Source organism: Gavialis gangeticus, unplaced genomic scaffold, assembly GCF_001723915.1.
Source record: "Gavialis gangeticus isolate Ggan-Ray unplaced genomic scaffold, GavGan_comp1, whole genome shotgun sequence".
Lineage (NCBI taxonomy): Eukaryota > Metazoa > Chordata > Crocodylia > Gavialidae > Gavialis > Gavialis gangeticus.
This window is the reverse complement of record NW_017728998.1, coordinates 39,407,452-39,425,076: the sequence shown is the minus strand read 5'-3', so window position 1 is coordinate 39,425,076 and position 17,625 is coordinate 39,407,452. Positions and strand designations below refer to the sequence as shown.

The following is a 17,625-nucleotide window of genomic DNA, read 5'->3' as shown; positions in this document are numbered from 1 at the left end:
CTTGAAAGTCGCATGAGATCTAAACACTCACAAGAAGCACAATTGCAGCTGCTATGTCAGGGTTTCTATACATGTAGATATTTGAGGCCTCTTACTATAGTATTTGAGGAAGGGAAATAACTCCCTGTACAGTAAGTCAGGGAGATTAAAATTACTTTCCCTAGAAGCTTGTGGTAGTGCCAGAAACAGAATCAGAGATTTGTAGACCTCAGGCTAGTGCCTTTATTCACAAGCCCTTCAAATTTAACACAGTCCTATGGCACATCCTATAAGATCTTATTCATCAGGAGTCTGCTACTGGTGAATTCTTATCCTGTACATAAACTTAACAGTGCCATGCTTCAAAGCTTGAGAATGGTTTCCTTTATTTTAGTATTTAACCTTCTTGTCCTAGCTGGTTCCCACACAGCCACTTAGATGTATTACCCAGTTATTGTAAACTGCTTTTAGCTGCTTCTTAAAAGCACCCTGAGGCATAAGGGTGCCTAGAAATTAATTTATTCTCTGCCTGCCCATCAAGCAGATGTGCATATATTGAGTTAGCATGTCTAGTGCTTGGCTGATTCTTTCCAGTGGATAGTGGAACCATTACTACATTTTAAACCCATTTGTGTCCTTTTCCTTTTACTACTATCCTTTGAGTTTTTAGTTGCTGTATTCACCCATACGTGTGCTGTGCAGGTGTGTAAATCCATAGTCTCTATGCTAGTGTTGTTGTTTTACATCACAGCATTCTAAGAGATTGCAAAAGCCATTCTAAGCATTTGAAGACACTGAATGGACAACAGCTTTTATTCCAGTGTATTTATTCTCCCAACCTATCTTACCTTAGTTTTCTGGGTAATGCCTTCTTCATCATAATGCTCAAATTCATTGATCATTTTAAAAATTGCCTTTCCTAAAGAATTTCATTCAATTTGCATAAAATACATACGAAGTAATCTATAACCAGGTTAGGCTGAAACAAAGCATATTGGGGTGAGACTTTTTTATTTTTAAACCACAGGTAGGGCCTAAGGATAGAAGGGCAAGCCAAAATCTGTAACATCAGTAATGTACTTAAACAAAACTGCATGCTACTAGTCAAATGAATGCACTGGGGAAGTAGGCTTTTATGGTACTTACATGCACATAAGAACATAGCATACTAATATCATGGATCATCTCGTCACTGATACCTTTGACTGGTCTTAGGTGTTCTGGGGTGAGACAAAGCACTTTCCTAAAGTTCAGCTTGCACATGTAAGTTAAGGCTGTGAATGAAAATCATAATTCATATATAGACTCCTTTTTACCATCCATGAATTGGCCTTGTTTACTGCCCATGGACAAATGGGCATCTCAAAGGCTCCAAAGTGGTAAATGAAAAATCCCTTTTCATTTGTGCCATATTTTTTTTCTTCCAAGACAGTTGGCAGAAAAAAAATCTATGCCACTACCTGGGAAAGAAGTGACCATATCCTATCTCTCTAGCCTATGGTATGTAAAAGCACTAAGAATGTCAGTTTCAACTTATACCATCCCATATCATGCTAAAACATTTGAATGGATGACTTCCTGGAAATGCCCAGTAGACCAGTTTTAACAGTAGTCAGCATGTCTTTTCTCCACTAATAATATAGTATGTCATAGATTGTTATAGAGATGTAAGGCTGGAAGGGACCTTAAGAGATCATATACAAATAACACTCTTTTAAAAAAATATTTATTTAAAGGATACATAACATATGGCAAATTACAGTATTCCAGAAATAAACAGGGAAAATTAAACATATTAATGCACCATAAATAGGACATTGCAATCAGTTGTCCAAAAGTCAGAAGCCACTACTGCTCCTAAACATTTAATTAGCAGGACATGTCTTTTGTTGATGTTTGCACTACACAGTCCAGACTTTTCAGATTATATTCCTAAGCCTCTTGTTCATCTCCTAGCAGGAATTTTCTTACCATTTTCCCCTTGGAATCAAAGTAGTTATGCAAGTAACTCTTTCAAAGGTTTAGGATTCAGAATATAAACCTATTACAGATTTATGACAGTAAAGATACAGAGGCAAAAAACCTGGTTCTTAAAATCACATATGCAGAATAAGGGTCTGAGGCAAAGCATTCTGAAATCAACTGAAATCTATCCATCGACTTCAGTGGGCCTGACTCAAATGCCAAACAAGCACAGTAAGTAATGGCATAGTAATGCAAGTGCCATTTCTAAAAACATATTTTACAGTGGGGTTCTAACTATGGGAACCATGGCTTGACAATGCAGATAATATTTATCTGGCAAGATAAAGCTTGCCAGAAGGGTAGTTGTGATCCTCTATTGAGAGAATTTTCACTCAAATATTCATTGAAGTCTAGTGTCCATTAGAAATAAATGTTTTCTTATTTACCTGGTATTTTCTCATATGGAATTTGAGTCATTATTTAAAAAGGACTGTTTTTTTTCACTTTCCCATTCAAATAATTATCTGCTAACTTTAAACCCTAATTAAATTTTCATGGTTACAAATACAGTTTATTCTATCTTTAGTAGGCTTTGTTGATTCCAGTCTGTGAATCACCATATATTATAAAGTTATTTGAACTTTCACAGCAGGTTAAGGAAGGTCCCAGAACAGCTGATAAGCAATAGCAGCTTTGGCACCAATTTGTCTTGGATTTTTATATCTGATATTATTTTGAAACTTCAGTAATGGGCTTGGGTATAAGCAAAAAGAGACTGGCATTTTTACTGAAATGTTCTATGGTTTATAGTTCTTCAGGTACTTCCACTAATGGCTTCCTCATCTTTCAAAAAGGTTACTTTTCCTCCTCAGTAGTCAGTAAGCTAACCTAATAATATCTGCTACCTTTCGAAGGCTTTACTTGGAACACAGCAGGCAACATTTTTAGTCCTGAGATACTGATACCAGGGATCAAGTGGCTACAGTATTTATTTTACTTTGATCTGGTATTATTATAAAATATACCTAGGTGGGAATCTTTTTACAGACAAAACTGTGTCAGAACACAACACATTTAAAAAACCCCATAAACTGACATTAAGGTAACAGTAAAAAAACAATAGTAAACAAAACCCAAAATGCTCAATAGAAAAAAAAAATCTTAAAAATCATCTCTTTCAATGTAAGTGCGAAGTTATCAGCATGTTTATACTCAGTCATCTTTTTTGTCTGAGGTGCTCAAGTTGTCACTTTCATAGCCTTCCGGACAGATTTGGTTTCTTGCAATTGGGGTTGTTTCTGACACTGGGGTTTTACTCTTTGCAACTGGTGTATGTTTTGCTTCTGAGGACTGATAGCTATCTTCCTCTGATGCATCCAGCTGGCACCTCTGTATTTCTAGGTATGTAGTAAATAATTTGGCATATTCTGGATGCTTGAGTGCGAAGTCTTTAAATTCATCTGAAAATAGAGACAGACACCGTAAAACATACTGTTTGGCAGGAATAACGCACAAGACTTTATTTTATCACTGACAATGGCCAATGACAAGATGCTTCAGAAGCAAGTGCAACATTGTCCAGAACACATGATGTTGGAATTGCTACTTATATTACTACAGTCGTTAATACTTAATGTAAATCATAAGACCTGCATCTGTAATGAGCCTACTATGGCAGTTAGAATGACCACAAACTGCACTACTCTAAAAAACAAAAGTGTAAAACCTGCTGTATCAAACAGTTTCCCATAAAACCCACAATTAAAGTAGAACAGAAGTAGAAGGGGAAGAGAAAAATAAATGAATATTGCTGTGATTATTCAAGGTTAGGACAGAAGAAGTTAGTCCTTTGGCTGCTTTTGGTGGTGATCTTTCTATAAGAAGCTCCACTGTTATATGGTATAGAAACCAATGACAGTGAGAGTGCATGTTCTCTTAATGAGAAATATATTAATACATCCCTTTGGTCCATGCCCCAACATATATATATTCCTGCTTTTAACAATGTAAGAGTGGCCTATAATCCTCAAAAAATCAGAAATCAATACATTTCAGAGTATCAATCTTAAAGCTCTGCGTTGATAGCAAGTGTATTAGTTTTATGTAAATACTTACTATAGGAGAGTTTTCTAGTTTCATCTGCATCTATTTCCTTGAAGAGTTTAGATACATCAAGGTCAGGCACTCCCAAAGATGACCGCAGAATACAAGCAAACTCATCTTCTGTTATAATGCCATCATCATCCATGTCAAAAAGCTGAAGACGGGGGAGAGAGAAAGAGAAAACAGATTTACAGAAACACCCTTGTGGTAGTGTCCCTGTGTGAAAGTACAGTACTTTCAAATAAAATCAGCCTCTGAGAACCTACAAGATGGTCCTTGCCATTCAAGAATGGCACAGTGATTGTCATGGTGATTTGACAAGACTAGAGTCCTACTATCTGTAAACAGGAAGGCAGGCAGGAAGAGTTAAAAGTTTGGAGGCCTGAAGTTCTGTGAAATGTAGCAGCATATAGCAGAACATTTGGGATCTATTCAAGAATATCTGGAGATGGATGGAATTAGTACAGCCTGCACATAGGGTGGTATGACCAAGCCTGAAACCATACATGCGTAGGGGAGTTAATTAATCAGTAAGTTGTAAAGGTGCATGGCACCACATATGATTGATCATGAGGAAAGCAGGTAGAAAGATACAACCAAAACTGGGTCCAATATACGTAAAGACTAAATATAATTAATCAGAAATTAGTAATATGCTATGAAGTATCCCTGATACAAGCACTTCTAGAGAGAGAGAGAGAGAACGTAGAATTAAAATATACTTTAGATTTGTGTTTAAACCTGCAGTATCACTGCTGTTGAACAGTCTGATCATCTGACTGACAGTATGAATAAAGGCTATACCGAGTTTATACTCACTGAATAGCTACTGCATATTTATTTGAATAGTGTTGCAGTAGGACTTAACAGGTCCCTGGGTGGTACTGTTTTCCACCAGTTTCTATCACAAATAATGAACCCCATTTTTCCTGTAGGATAAGGTGAGACAGTTGCATGAAAATACTGGATTTTCAAAAGGATGCATGGTGGACAAATGCCTAAACTGGATTTAAGACTGCTCTACTGGAGAATGCATTCAGCAACCTTTAATGGAAAATACCACTGAATTAGCTTCTTCAAAAAAAAAAAAAAGGGCCTAGACTTTTGTTTCTCATCAAAAAAAGCTACATTGAAAATGGAAGTAACATTCTATAAACATGTTCCATGTCTCACACTAAAATGTGCTCCCAGGGGCACTAGTCTTGTTACTTTTTCCAAGTGAAATGCCTTGATGAGACCTGCTGAACTTGCAACCATTTCTGGTAGGATATTATGTAGTCTGACAGAGGAAAAAACAAAACAAAAAAATCCCCAAAGCCATACACACACAAATGACAGGGTGATGTGTCATTTGCGAGGAATGTCAGAGACTTTGGGTGGTGTGGATGGTAATGCAAAAGGACTGTTCCATTCTTTCTGGCATGATTGTGCTGAGGAGCTACACTAAAATCACCCACCTGGGAAATGCATTAGAATCAGAAATTAAAGGAAGAATGGCTTTAATCCTGAACAAAACGTTGCCACGGATAACATCATGGTGTCCAGGTGGGACCACTGCAAATTAAACTCTCTTCAGTGGAAGGCAATAGAAGAAAATGTACTGCAGTCAAAATAGGTCCTTAGTGAAGAGAACAGAGTATTTTCTACTGAGGACAGTAATAATCTCCCAGTTATGTACTTTAAAGTAAATGCAATTGTTAATGGACTATTGCTAATTGCTTTGGTTTGAAAACCAAAGACAAAGTGTTGTTTTAGTTTTGCTTCAGACAATCTTGAGCAACAGAACAACTCTGAGAAGTACAGCTTAGTTACTGGAATATGGCTGAAGGAGCTAATTTGCTGGAATACTCTATTAATATACAGAAGCAATAGATACAACAATTTTAACACAGAAAAAAATACTGGCTCTTTGAGTGAACACAGGTATTTCTTATGAGAATCCTGTTCAGAGTGAAAGTACGTCAAGTTCCAGTGTACTGCTAATATGTAAACAGCTGAACTGCAGACGTAACAGATGGACACTGGAACCTGTGTGTCTATGATCTTAAAAAACAACAGACAAAACGGCCTGATAACCGTGTTTGGATTTACCAGCCTTGCTCAGCAATATCATTTGGTTTTGAGAACAGCTAAAACAAGGTAGAGCTGATACACTGAAGCCATACTGGACTATAAACCTCTGTATCACTCAGTCTTCGGGCACACAAATAAGATACCACCAAGTAACCTTGGGGTACCACCTTATGTTAACTTGCTTTTGTGCCCAACCCTTCATTTGCTACCCTAGAACATCGGCAAAAAACACTTTGGAAAAAAATGCAGTTACTGCTGACTCATTCTTGTAGTTAGCCAGTTTTCAGTGGATTCCTTGACACCATTGTGGTTTCTGAAGAGTTCTCCAAGATTGACAGCTTCTTTCTTTTTCTGCTCTAAATGTCAATTGGTTTGATAGCATTACTCACATTTGCATGACAGATTGAATCTATAAATTCATCTTTGGATTTAGAAGATAACAGATTTACAGTCAGTCTTGATTTGTCAGGTTTCCAGTCCTGTGCTAAATCAAACTTACCTTAAATGCCATCTGAATAGTCTCTTCTGTGTTGGCAGGGTTACAAATAACAGACAAACCAATCACATATTCTCTGAAATCTATAGTGCCATCTCCATTCTGTAACCAACAAGGCAGATAGAAATAGTTGAAATTAAAAGGCCCATTGTATAATTCAGCTATGCAATATGTAATAAAGCTTAGTTTAGTGTTTTTTTCCAGAAAAAATAAAAATAGTAAATTTGTACGATATAAAAAAAAAAAAAGATCTTCAATAGTGTACTTTGGAAAACCATCTCTACAGATACAAAATAGGAACCAAAATTCAATTTTTAAGTGCCAGGTCACAAAAGGATTACCAACTAAGAATACACGGGTTTATTAGCAGGTTATCAACTGAAATTATTTTTCAGTATCAAAAAGGGGACTTCCTCAAAATAAATGCAACAGTCAATATACTTCTGGCATTTGCCATCCTTTGAAGACCAATGCAATGCCTTTGAACAGGGAATCAAAAGAGTAAGAGCATTGCTCTTTCAAGCTAATTGTTTCCTGGAAGTTTTCAGCAAGCACAAAATAGTCAAGAAGTTAGTCCCCTTTCATTACCATGGTCTGAAGTAGGTTCTATATTTTATATCATGAGCTGAACTATAGAGATACTGAAATTAAAAGATAAGGTTCTATTTTATATTTGCAATTTTGGTCTACAATCATTCAGAATGATGCTATTATTAATTTACTTATTCATCAGAGGTCCTCTAAATATTCTTACTGCACACAGGACTATAGACTATATCACCAAGTAAAGAACTGCTTGCAGTTTCACTGTACCTATTATTTCCAGAAGTTTATAATGGAATGACTTTAACTTCAGTATGACTTGGTTATTTTTAAAGTTGATTTAAGAAAGATTCAAAGGTGAAGAGTATGAACTAAAGAACTGTCAGGTTATGGAAAGGAAAATACTGTAAACCTATTTTAAAGTAAATATAGACCAAGTTGAAAAAAAAGGAATCAGAAATGGTTCATAAAAAAAATGGTTCATAAAGGGATTAATGCTTTAATTAATGGTGAACGACAGTGTTAATAGGTCATAAATTATTTCTAGCCATGTGCAAACATACAAGAATTAAAATTCTTTGCAATTAGAAACATCTGATTCTAACCATTTGAAGTGTACGTAAATACAATTAATTTTTTTTCTTGCGACTTTGTCATACTAACCCCTATGATGCTGTATAATTTCCAGGTGTTTTGGCGTTTTGTTGGTGACAGGAAAACAGGAAAATTATTGTTTAGGAAACTAAAAGGAGCCGAAAATACAAGAGGTGTATGGCTGCTGACCAGGAGAGGGCCAAGAAGAAAAGGTGCATTTGGATAATAACAGTCAGCATCGTTGCTAATAAGTACAAATTAGCAACCTCCTTTTTTACATCTGAGATTAATTTTGCATGTCATGGTAGAAAGCAGAAACTCTACCTAAACTGTTCCTAGAGCGGACTTTTGCACCAAACCTCAAATGCGTAAATAGCAAATTATGACATTTAACAGATGCAAAATAAATCAAATTTCATCTGTGCTGCTTTTAAACCAAACTTTTTCATTCCACTGATGCTGCCATTTTCAGCATATAGTATTCTATATTCAAAAAGCATTTTCCATATTTGGATTACAGGCATGAGTGAAAATACATCCATGGTTAATCTTGGACATGAGGGAAAGTGAATCTTTTACCAACACACATGATCTCCTTAGAATTCTATTACGGGGTAGAATCATTTCATTGGCAGACATGCATGTGGCACTGGGTGGGAAGTTTAAGGTGCCACTGTACCTGTATTGTGTATTATATGAAGGTGTTATAGCTAAAGGGAAAATCGTCCTTGTTATTTCTAGCTTGAAAAAATGTTTCATGCTTGTCAAAGGTAAATCATTATTAGTCACATATGTTGCAACAGAGAGAAGCTCCTGCTGGATTCATCAAGAGAAGACTTGCCATTACCTGCCTTACTTTCATAAGATAATCATGCAAGAGGTTGTTTGTTGCATTTTCTTTCCTGCCCCTTCCCACACCTGAGATCTGATTGGCCTGAAGGAGATAAATTCTGAAGCAAAAAGCAATGTGGCGATAAAAGGTGTACTCTCTCATACTCCGTCTTCTAACTTCTAGCCATCATGCTTCCTAAGGTAACAGCAGGATACTCAGATGTATGATTTATAGAAAAAAAAATACATGCCATTGGTATGGAATTAGCCTATTCTATCAGTCTGGACAAATTAAAATATTTTTAAGTCACTGTGTTTCAGCCTGCAATATATACTACACAGGGGAAAAAAAAACTGAATTAGTGATTTAAATAATTTTGGGTCCCAAATAGCAAAGTCATGTCATCTAGTGATGTGACCTCAGTGATTTGCACAGCTACTTACAGTAAACCAAAACTTACTCCAGTTCATCATCAGAAGTCCTACTGCTATACTGTTGTTTTCAAATTAGCTGCGTACGGTCTTTCCTCAGAAGGGATGGAAATGTGATTTTTTGTAATCAGAGATAGAAAACGGGCCATGTACATTAGCCAGCCTGTTCAACTCATTTTTCCCATCTCATTCAGCTAACACATACACAGATTTTTTTTCTGTAGCGTGGCAAAACCCAATAGAGAAATCTTGCCTGTTTCAAGGCAGTACAAGATATAACAAGAGCTGGCAAATGTTAAACAGGCAACGCCTCTGTAAAAAAATTCTGTTTTAAAACAGCTAAAGACACTCTGAACTGAAGAAACACACCAACAGTTCATGCTGTTTCTTGTCTTCTAACTCAAGGGCAAGAATCTTTCCTCTAACAGGAATGGAAATAACCTAGTTGGAGAGAGTGTGGGTCATATTAATTCTGGTAAAATTCAGTTTCAGTGGAGATAAAAATCAGGCTGACTGGCTCACTGTACTACACATTTGCTATATATTTATGATATAAATATTCATTACAAGGCTTCAGGAAAAAAACACTACCATGAGGTTCCTAGGAATCATGTTTCATTCCAGCAGGAAATAATGAGGCAGCAATTTATTGCTAATAATCAATGGATTTTCATTATCATAACAACACAAATCACTCACACAAATCACTCTTCCTTCCTACAAATAACTTCTTACAAATGAGAAAGTTAGTTCACCTGTATTTGGTAGCAATATCTGGCAGGATGGAAATATTTTCTGTTTCCAGCAAAATATGCAATTATAAACATATAAAAATTATGACACATAAATAAAAGACTTATGTACTTTGATAGCAATAAAACTTAGTCTGGCATACAGATAAGTGCTGTGAAAACAAGGAAAAAAGCTATGGTTAGTCAACAGAGGTCAAAGTCGAAATCTGCAGAATGCAGATCAAGTAGTGGCTCATTTCAGTGTTCTCTCTTAGGAGTACATGGTCATCTGCAGCCACTCTTCAATGTTCATTTTGATCTGTCCATTTCCATCTCAATCCAGGGACTTGAAGGCACGGAACATGGCATCTACCCGCACCAGGCAGCTGATAAAATTATTGAAATCCATACTCCCATTCTCATCTGAGTATCTATGAATGATCAACTGGTAAAGCTGTTCATGCAGCTGAAATCCTGCAGCCTTCAAGGCATCTGGCATCTGAACTCTCCCAACAGTCCCAGACTGGTCAGTGTCAAACTGTTTGTAAACACATTGCCACTTCTTGATGTTGTTCCACAAATACTTGAATTCCTCAAAGTCCAGTTTGCCTGTTGTGTCACTGTCCATGACTGCCACCATGCTCTGGCAAGTGTCCAAGCTGAAGCCCTCTGTTTTCAGGTCTTGATGCCTAGCAACAACCTTGTTCAGTATATTCATTAGCTCCGTGGCACAGACCTCCATGTCATCTCCAGCTAGCTGGGCAAAGAGTCGACAAAACTGACTGACCTCTTCACTCTCGCCAGCTTCCACATTCCTAAAATGGCTGTGAGGAGGAGGTGGCGGCTCTGGAGTATACTGAGCTGCTGCTTCACTGATGAGGTTCACAAGTCCTCCAACAAGCCCTCCAAGATTCCCTGCTCCTTGTCCACCGCCTCCTAGCAGACCCCCAAGGCCACATAAAAGGTCCCCTCCACCACCACCTCCTCCACCTAGTAAAGCTTTAGCAAGGAACATGTCAGTGGTTCAAACTTATTGGGAGATTATCCAGGTGAGAGCAGAAAATCCTGCTCCCTCTGACAGCTGTAAACGAGTCTGTACTGGGTGTAGGCAGACTAGAGTTTACATGTCTAAGATTAGAACTTGCCATGCCCATGCATGTCTCTTAGAGCTTTTAAATTGCCTGAATTCCCTCAGGTATGAGCAGCTGCCCCCAGTTTCTAACAAGCCACAAAATGTTTATCTCCCCAGAACCAGTTTTCTTCTTTTATTTTGCAAAATCAGATGCATTTTCTTTGATGTAAAATTGTTTTATAGGGACTGAAAACCATACTGCAGGTATTTCAACATTTCCTGGGAGATCTTTAAGTAGAGCATTTGCAGTATAAGTACTACAACACTAGAACAACCTGTAGTCAAGGTCAGTCTAAATTCTAACTCTGAAGGCGTGCAGTTTAGGTTACTGGCACTGTATCTGTATCTCCACTGTCCCTGCCTGGTATGCCTTTGACCTTGTCATTGAGTTTAGTCCTGCACTGAGAATATGAGACACTAAAGTTCTTCATCCAGATAAAGGCTGTATGGCCATCAGCAATATAAGATTCCCAGTGAGATCTGCCAGTGGACCTTGGCTGTCATCTAGGATAGCCACAACCAAAACATTACTGGAAAGTTTTATATGAGACAAAACATACCCATAGCCTCTCTGCTCAGACTGAAAATAAGAGTCCATTGTGATGCCCATTTCCCCTGCCAACATTTTAAATAGAATGTTAGCAACATATTCCCATATCCTCCAATGCAATAAATACTTACCCTATCAAAAAGTAAGAACAGCTCTCTGAGAACATCTGAAACAGGCAGCTTCAAGTAGTCTGAAAACTCCTCAATTCCAATTCTCCCACCTTTGGAGGCACCTGCAATAGCAGCATATGTATCCAACTGGTCCCTGATATGATCCCATTTTAGACTATAAAAAAAAAGGGGCGCATAATTAATTCACCTGCAACAAATCTTACAATAGGTAGAATTTTATCAGCAATAAAGTAATGTGCAGTTTTCTAAATAGAACACTGCATAGAGCAGGGGTAGACTAACCCCTGAATGCATGCCATGGCACGCAAAAACATTTTGGCGCTTGCATCTCTGGAAGGGGCCAAGGCTGTGCTGCCACAACAAGGATCAGGCCCCTCATGGCTCCCCTGCCATTCACCACTGGCATACCAACATCTTGTAAGTCAAGGTCTCAGGTATTTTTGGCACTCTGACCAAAAATGTTGCCAACCTCTGGGTTAGAGTAAGAAAGCCATTGAAAATACCATGCTTCTGATCTGATGATTCAAACTGAAATGGAATTAGCCTTCCACCCTACAAATGTCATCCCTTTTCAGGGAAAATATCTTTTCATGGACCAACTGCATGATTGGGATAGACTTAGACAAGCTTTTGAACACAATGGAATGGATTTTATTTGAGAGCTTTTGTATTTAAGACCTTTTCTAAGTCTCTCTCATCCATGCAGTTGGTCCAGTAAGAGATCACCCACAGAAATCCTTGCCTCTTGTGTTGGCTACAAAGGACCAACTCACAGGATCATAATAAATTCTAGTTTATTGGATGGGTTGTGAAGTTACCAATAAAATCATAAATGCAAACTTTGAGTTATGGGTGGTACCGCTCACCTTAGCATATACACACACACACATACACTCACTCATTCAAACCCCTGTAGTATAGTGTCTAGTGGCTGCTCTAGGTGATAGTGAGCACTGGTGTCAGTATATCTACCTATCCAAGGCCCTGAATTCTGCTGTTGATGGTCAGCTTCCTTCAAGGCAATGTCTTCTCGAGAACGGGGTCGCTTGCTTGTCCTTCTGTCTTGGCAGGTCAGGTGCTGGATGAGAGGGCACCACTGAGGGTCATGCTTCCCTGCCTTTTATCTCTTTCTGGCAGACTTGTGTGATCCCCCAGCATCATCTTGGCTACCCAATCCAGAGGTTACTGTCCCATGTGGGTCTTGAGTAACACCTGACAGCTGTTAGTCACAGGGGTCTTTGCCTGCTGGTACCTGAAGTTTTGGGAGCACACCCTTGACTTATTGCCTTAATAGCTATATTGTCATGGGTTACAGGAATAGTCCATAGGGTGGGTGCTCAGTTCCAGGAATCAGTTCTTTAGCTTGATTAGCTTAAAATGGAGTTCCTTTGGCTAGGCTATTATCTACTGATGATCATCATTCACTCAACAGATTTTATCACTTTACAATTACAAATTTCAGTTTTAGCAATGGTTCAGGGTGTAACTTCATTCTACAGGGAGTACATTCCTTAAGAGTTTAAAAGTATCAAATATAAAATGCAAAATGCCATGGTATAGATGACAGATGAAATATGAAAATGCACTGTGAGAAGTATATAAAAATGCAATGTGAGTTAGTAAGGATCAAAGGCTACTGGGGGCGGTGAGTTAGGTTAGCACAGGATATTTACAGTCTTTGAAGTGGAAATTTTAATTCTTTTGTTTTCTTTAGGTGACACTGATCTTAATTGATATGCAGATGTAGTTTCTAGTTTTCTCCTACAGAAAGCCACTTCAGCTTTCTGGCTTGCTCCAAGCCTTGCCAAACCCAGGTCAGAAAGGAAATGTACAAAGGGGGCTTTCTGCTACACTTGCACATTTCTTGAGTCATCATGGCTACATGGCACTTGAACACAATCTTTTTTGTCAGGGTAATTGTTATCTCAATACAGTATCTAGCACGAGCACTAAGGCAGCATTTTGAATTCAATTATCCTTCACTGCTTCATGTCAAAGCATTAACATACTAACTTTCCAAATGGAAGAGAGAAAATCTGTAACTAACATTCAGGTAAAGTTTTGATATTAATACAATCTAGAAACTATCTTGTTTAGTTGGCAAAAGTTAAAGCATTCCACCCCAAAAGTAGGCCAGTGGCTAGGACATTAGTCTAGGGTTGGAGGAAGCTGGGTTCAATCCTCTGCTCTTTGACAGACTTTCAATATAACACACAGCAATTTCTCACTTGTATAGTGGGGTGCTGGGAGGGTACATTAAGGACCCCAAGGCACTCTGGGTATTTCTACACTGTGTCAATAGCACTCAGAGACAGATGCTCCCATACACATCCCAAACTCAGAAATGTGGTGGTGAAGATACTTTGGGTCTATCTTCCTCAGCCACTCTTGAAACCTCTTTGTCCAGTGTGCTTGAGAGTGCTTGCAGAAGAAGTCTCTGGCATATTTCTGAGTTTGGCTCACACAAGTGGTACCAGGTGGGCAGGGCAGACTTGGACTCTCTGTCCTCAAGAGCACTGGGATGCAGCATAGACATATCTTGACATGCTAGTGTAACAGGGCTAGTAGCTGGAGAACCTGACACCACTATGTTATACAGCTCTGCAATAATTAACGAACTACAAGAAGCAAAACTTTTCTTACTTTAACTTCTTGCTAATTTTGGTGAATTCTACCAGCCCAGCATCCATAGGTAAGGTCAGCTGTCCTGCTGAAATCATTAGTCTGCAGTCTTCAAAAGTGTGGTCTGTAGTTGGCACATTCAGGGCACTGAGCATAGCAGAACATACAAAAATATTAACAAAGCAATTTTTAAATGGATTTTTTTCTCTTCTCATCATGCCCTCAAATGCTGGATTTAACAATTCGTAAATGCCAAGATTTTCATTGTGGAAAGCTGGTTACTGGAACATTCTGTTCACATGTATAATCAGATTCAATCCAGAAATAGTACAAAAGCATCAAAAGAAATATTTGGAATTCTGCTCTCAATCATTTTCACCCAATAACCACAGCACAGAAATCTGTCAATCTTGTATGAAGGAGTCAACGATTTACTGCAGCTTGATTACTGATTACTATGTGCTTAACCAAATAGGAAATCCTGGTTACAGAACCCTTTATACCCCTTAGAGCTAACTGTAAGATTCAAATAATTGTCCTATGGTTCTGAAATGACCTAGGACTCCTTGAATTATTTTAAATCCCTGAACTATTTAACATATTTTTGAATTGGTGCCCAATATTTATATGCAAACTTTTTTGTTGTGCTGGAGTGTTATTTTAGAGACATACGTAGCCATGTTGTTACGGACTCTGTTGGCAAAAAGAACAGGATCCTTCTTCTCTTCTTCAGTAGGAATGTGGACAGGCAGAAACTGAAAGATACAATTGATTCTGTAAATCCATATAGTAACTAACGTCTTACTGACAGAATCCTATGAATCACAGGTGCTGACTTATTTTTGCAGGGGGAGGGGGAGAGGGGAAGGGCAGCTAAGACGATGGACATGTAGAAAATTTTACGAATTTTAGGTGACAACCCTCTTCTCGAGGGTCCCAGGGCCCTTGTGCCCACACATAAACTTTATGTAAACAAAAAGTTAAAATCGTCATTCCTGCAATTAAAGCAACAGCCACTAGAGGTCTCCACAGCCCTAAAAACAGGGGTGTTTTTCTTCCCCAAGAAGCCATTACATAGACCAGTGTTTCTCAATCTTTTAAGTAGCAAGTACCCCCTAACTTCTGAAAAATTTCAGAAGGATCCCAACACTCAATTTTTCAGGGGATTTTATATTTACAGACTAATGTGCGCCATATGTTGGAAAAAGGACTGTGTATATAAGGCCGTGATATGACAGATGTCTGATCTGGTGTGGGTAGGGTTACCACCTTTTACACCAGGGTGCACAACTCAGGTATGTACCTGGGCTAGAGGTGGTGATGGCCAAAGTTAGGAAGGATGAACCAAATTATTACTGGGGAATTTAAAGTGCTGCGCAATGTGCGGAGCACCAATTTTTTGCCATAGTTTTGAGGAAAAGAGGGTGAGAGAGAGAGAGAAAGTGTTGGGGTACCCACGTACCCCCTGCCTGTGTCTTGCGTACCCCCAGGGGTACATGTACCACAGGTTGAGAAACTATGACAGAGTATTAGATTTTTTCCACAGTTAAAACAAAGCTTGGTAAGATTTGTTGTAGCTGTTTCAATAAAAAAAGCAGAACGCAAAAGGAAAATGGGCTAAATATACACTTCATTAAAAAGTTGGACTCTAATAACGTTTTGATTTCACAGACCCAATTATATATTTCTGAAATATTAGTGCCCTTAATACATAAGCTCCTGGTATTAGACACAACTTAAATAAAACCTCTATTAATTTACTGGAAACACATCAATGCTGTAGTTAGTTTGTAAAAATGTGTCTCAGTATGTTATTACTCACTTGGTGAAAAACAATATTCAGAATTAGAGGCATGGCAAACAACTGCTAATGAATGTAAAAAGAGGAAAATAACTTTATAAATGGGATGAAGTATAACATGTTCAAATTCCAAAGTTGGTAAACAGAATAAATACATGAATGGTAACAGGTTCTGGATAACCAAATGATTTTTTAAAAGTAAAATAGAGGATGATATGAATAAGATGCTTGTACAGAAAGTTCATATAGGTTGTTAAATCTCCTGAATCATGTCATTTACATAATTATTTGTATTTTGAGATATTGTAAATAAAGAAGAGTTTTGCTGTGAAATGATCTATCTTGGCATAAAGTTCCATCTCCTTAGTCATATCTCATACAAGTTAGTTGTCCCCTTTCTGATGCCTGTGCATTGTAGTACCCTCTTACTTCCTGGGGTCACACTTTGGTTAAGTGGTTACCCATGTATGCTGATGACACCTAAAGTTTTCTACCAAATGGAAGAAAAGTAACAGAATACTATACTTTGGCACCAAAAGTTCTAGATTTCAATTCCTGCTATGAATATATGCCCACTTTATTCTGAAGCCCGCCCCCCCCCATTATTAACTTTCTTCCATCTGTTACTGATGGCATTAATTATTGCCTGTCTTGGACCGATGCAATAGAACATAAGTGCCGTTTACTGTCAACAGCTGACAATATGAGTCATCACTGGGAGTAAGAATTGGACTGGGATGAAGTAAAAACACTACTAGAACAAACCAAGAATATTCATTCCTGACGCTGTTGGTCTACATAAGCCATCCCTGGGGTCTTCCATGTTATTGTTGTATAACTTGAGTTCCATGTCTTGTTATGCAAGATCAAGCTTATTTTTCATCAGCTATAACTACCTCTCTGCTTCTTCTGACTTGCCAGTGACCAAAGCTGATGACTGTTTCTGAAACCCTCTTCATCTGACTTGCCAATGTGGTTGGCCACAAGCTAGGGAGAAGAACTTGATTTCATGTCGTCTTATGACCTAGAGGTAGCAAAACTGTTTTTTTAGTTGATGATTAATACATACTCCCCCATGTCCAAAATTTCTAAGCCTGACAGAGGGAACTTCCAGCCCTGCAAAATTAAATTCTTTAAATTCCCCTCAGATGATGAAAGTGACTTCTTGATCCATTTTTGGCATGTTCCCTCCTACACTACTTGCCATGTGCTACTTTTGTAAAGCAGCCACCAATCACATTCACCTTAACTGTGTCATGTCCAATATACAAAAAACTTCATGGATGTATACTGAATCATTTTTAGTGATGCATCGCTATTCAAGAACCTTGTGAATGGAGCGTGTTTGTTCACGCTCCACAAACTACTAGTTTGTCTGGTCTATTTTAGTTTACACTCTCTCTTCTGTCTAAAAATCAGTCTAATTTTATTTTACTGTTTGGTACTTGAGGATGTATTTGTTTTATTACACTTGGGATAGATTTAAACTCTTGCAACCCAAGCTACACTTGCTTGTTGTAACTGCTCCCCATTTTCAGTAATTTTATATAGATATACTTGTGTCATACATTACTCTTGTAACAAACCCAAGTGAGAGGAGAGTAAATATGCATATGCAAATATATGCAATGTACCCTCTAAA

At 38.0% G+C, this 17,625-nt stretch overlaps 2 protein-coding genes across 3 annotated transcripts in view; both read right to left on the bottom strand.

Moving 5' to 3' along the window:
* Nucleotides 1-1,687: 1,687 nt before the first annotated feature.
* The window catches only part of LPCAT2 (lysophosphatidylcholine acyltransferase 2), a 65,186-nt gene continuing 49,248 nt past the window's right edge, over nt 1,688-17,625 (bottom strand). The window contains exons 9-15 of one of the 2 annotated variants that reach the window (XR_002095433.1): nt 14,855-14,937; nt 14,204-14,329; nt 11,561-11,714; nt 6,620-6,718; nt 4,060-4,201; nt 2,866-3,404; nt 1,688-2,832 (exon numbers count right to left, since the gene is read on the bottom strand). Coding sequence is in view for 1 of the 2 variants with exons in the window: in XM_019505733.1 (XP_019361278.1) it covers nt 3,157-3,404; nt 4,060-4,201; nt 6,620-6,718; nt 11,561-11,714; nt 14,204-14,329; nt 14,855-14,937 (852 nt within the window). In the remaining variant the exon portion in view is untranslated. Of the gene's footprint in view, nt 3,405-4,059; nt 4,202-6,619; nt 6,719-11,560; nt 11,715-14,203; nt 14,330-14,854; nt 14,938-17,625 lie in introns of both variants that reach the window. The other variant, XM_019505733.1, reaches the window with a different exon arrangement.
* On the bottom strand, nt 9,648-11,516 carry CAPNS2 (calpain small subunit 2). Its single transcript, XM_019505734.1, has one exon. The coding sequence runs from the start codon at nt 10,760-10,762 to the stop codon at nt 10,082-10,084; it is 681 nt and encodes a 226-aa protein (XP_019361279.1). The 5' UTR covers nt 10,763-11,516; the 3' UTR covers nt 9,648-10,081.

What these genes read in the sequence shown, in the direction of transcription:
- CAPNS2 (XM_019505734.1), bottom strand. Translation starts at nt 10,762, where the DNA reads ATGTTCCTTGCTAAAGCTTTACTAGGTGGAGGAGGTGGTGGTGGAGGG.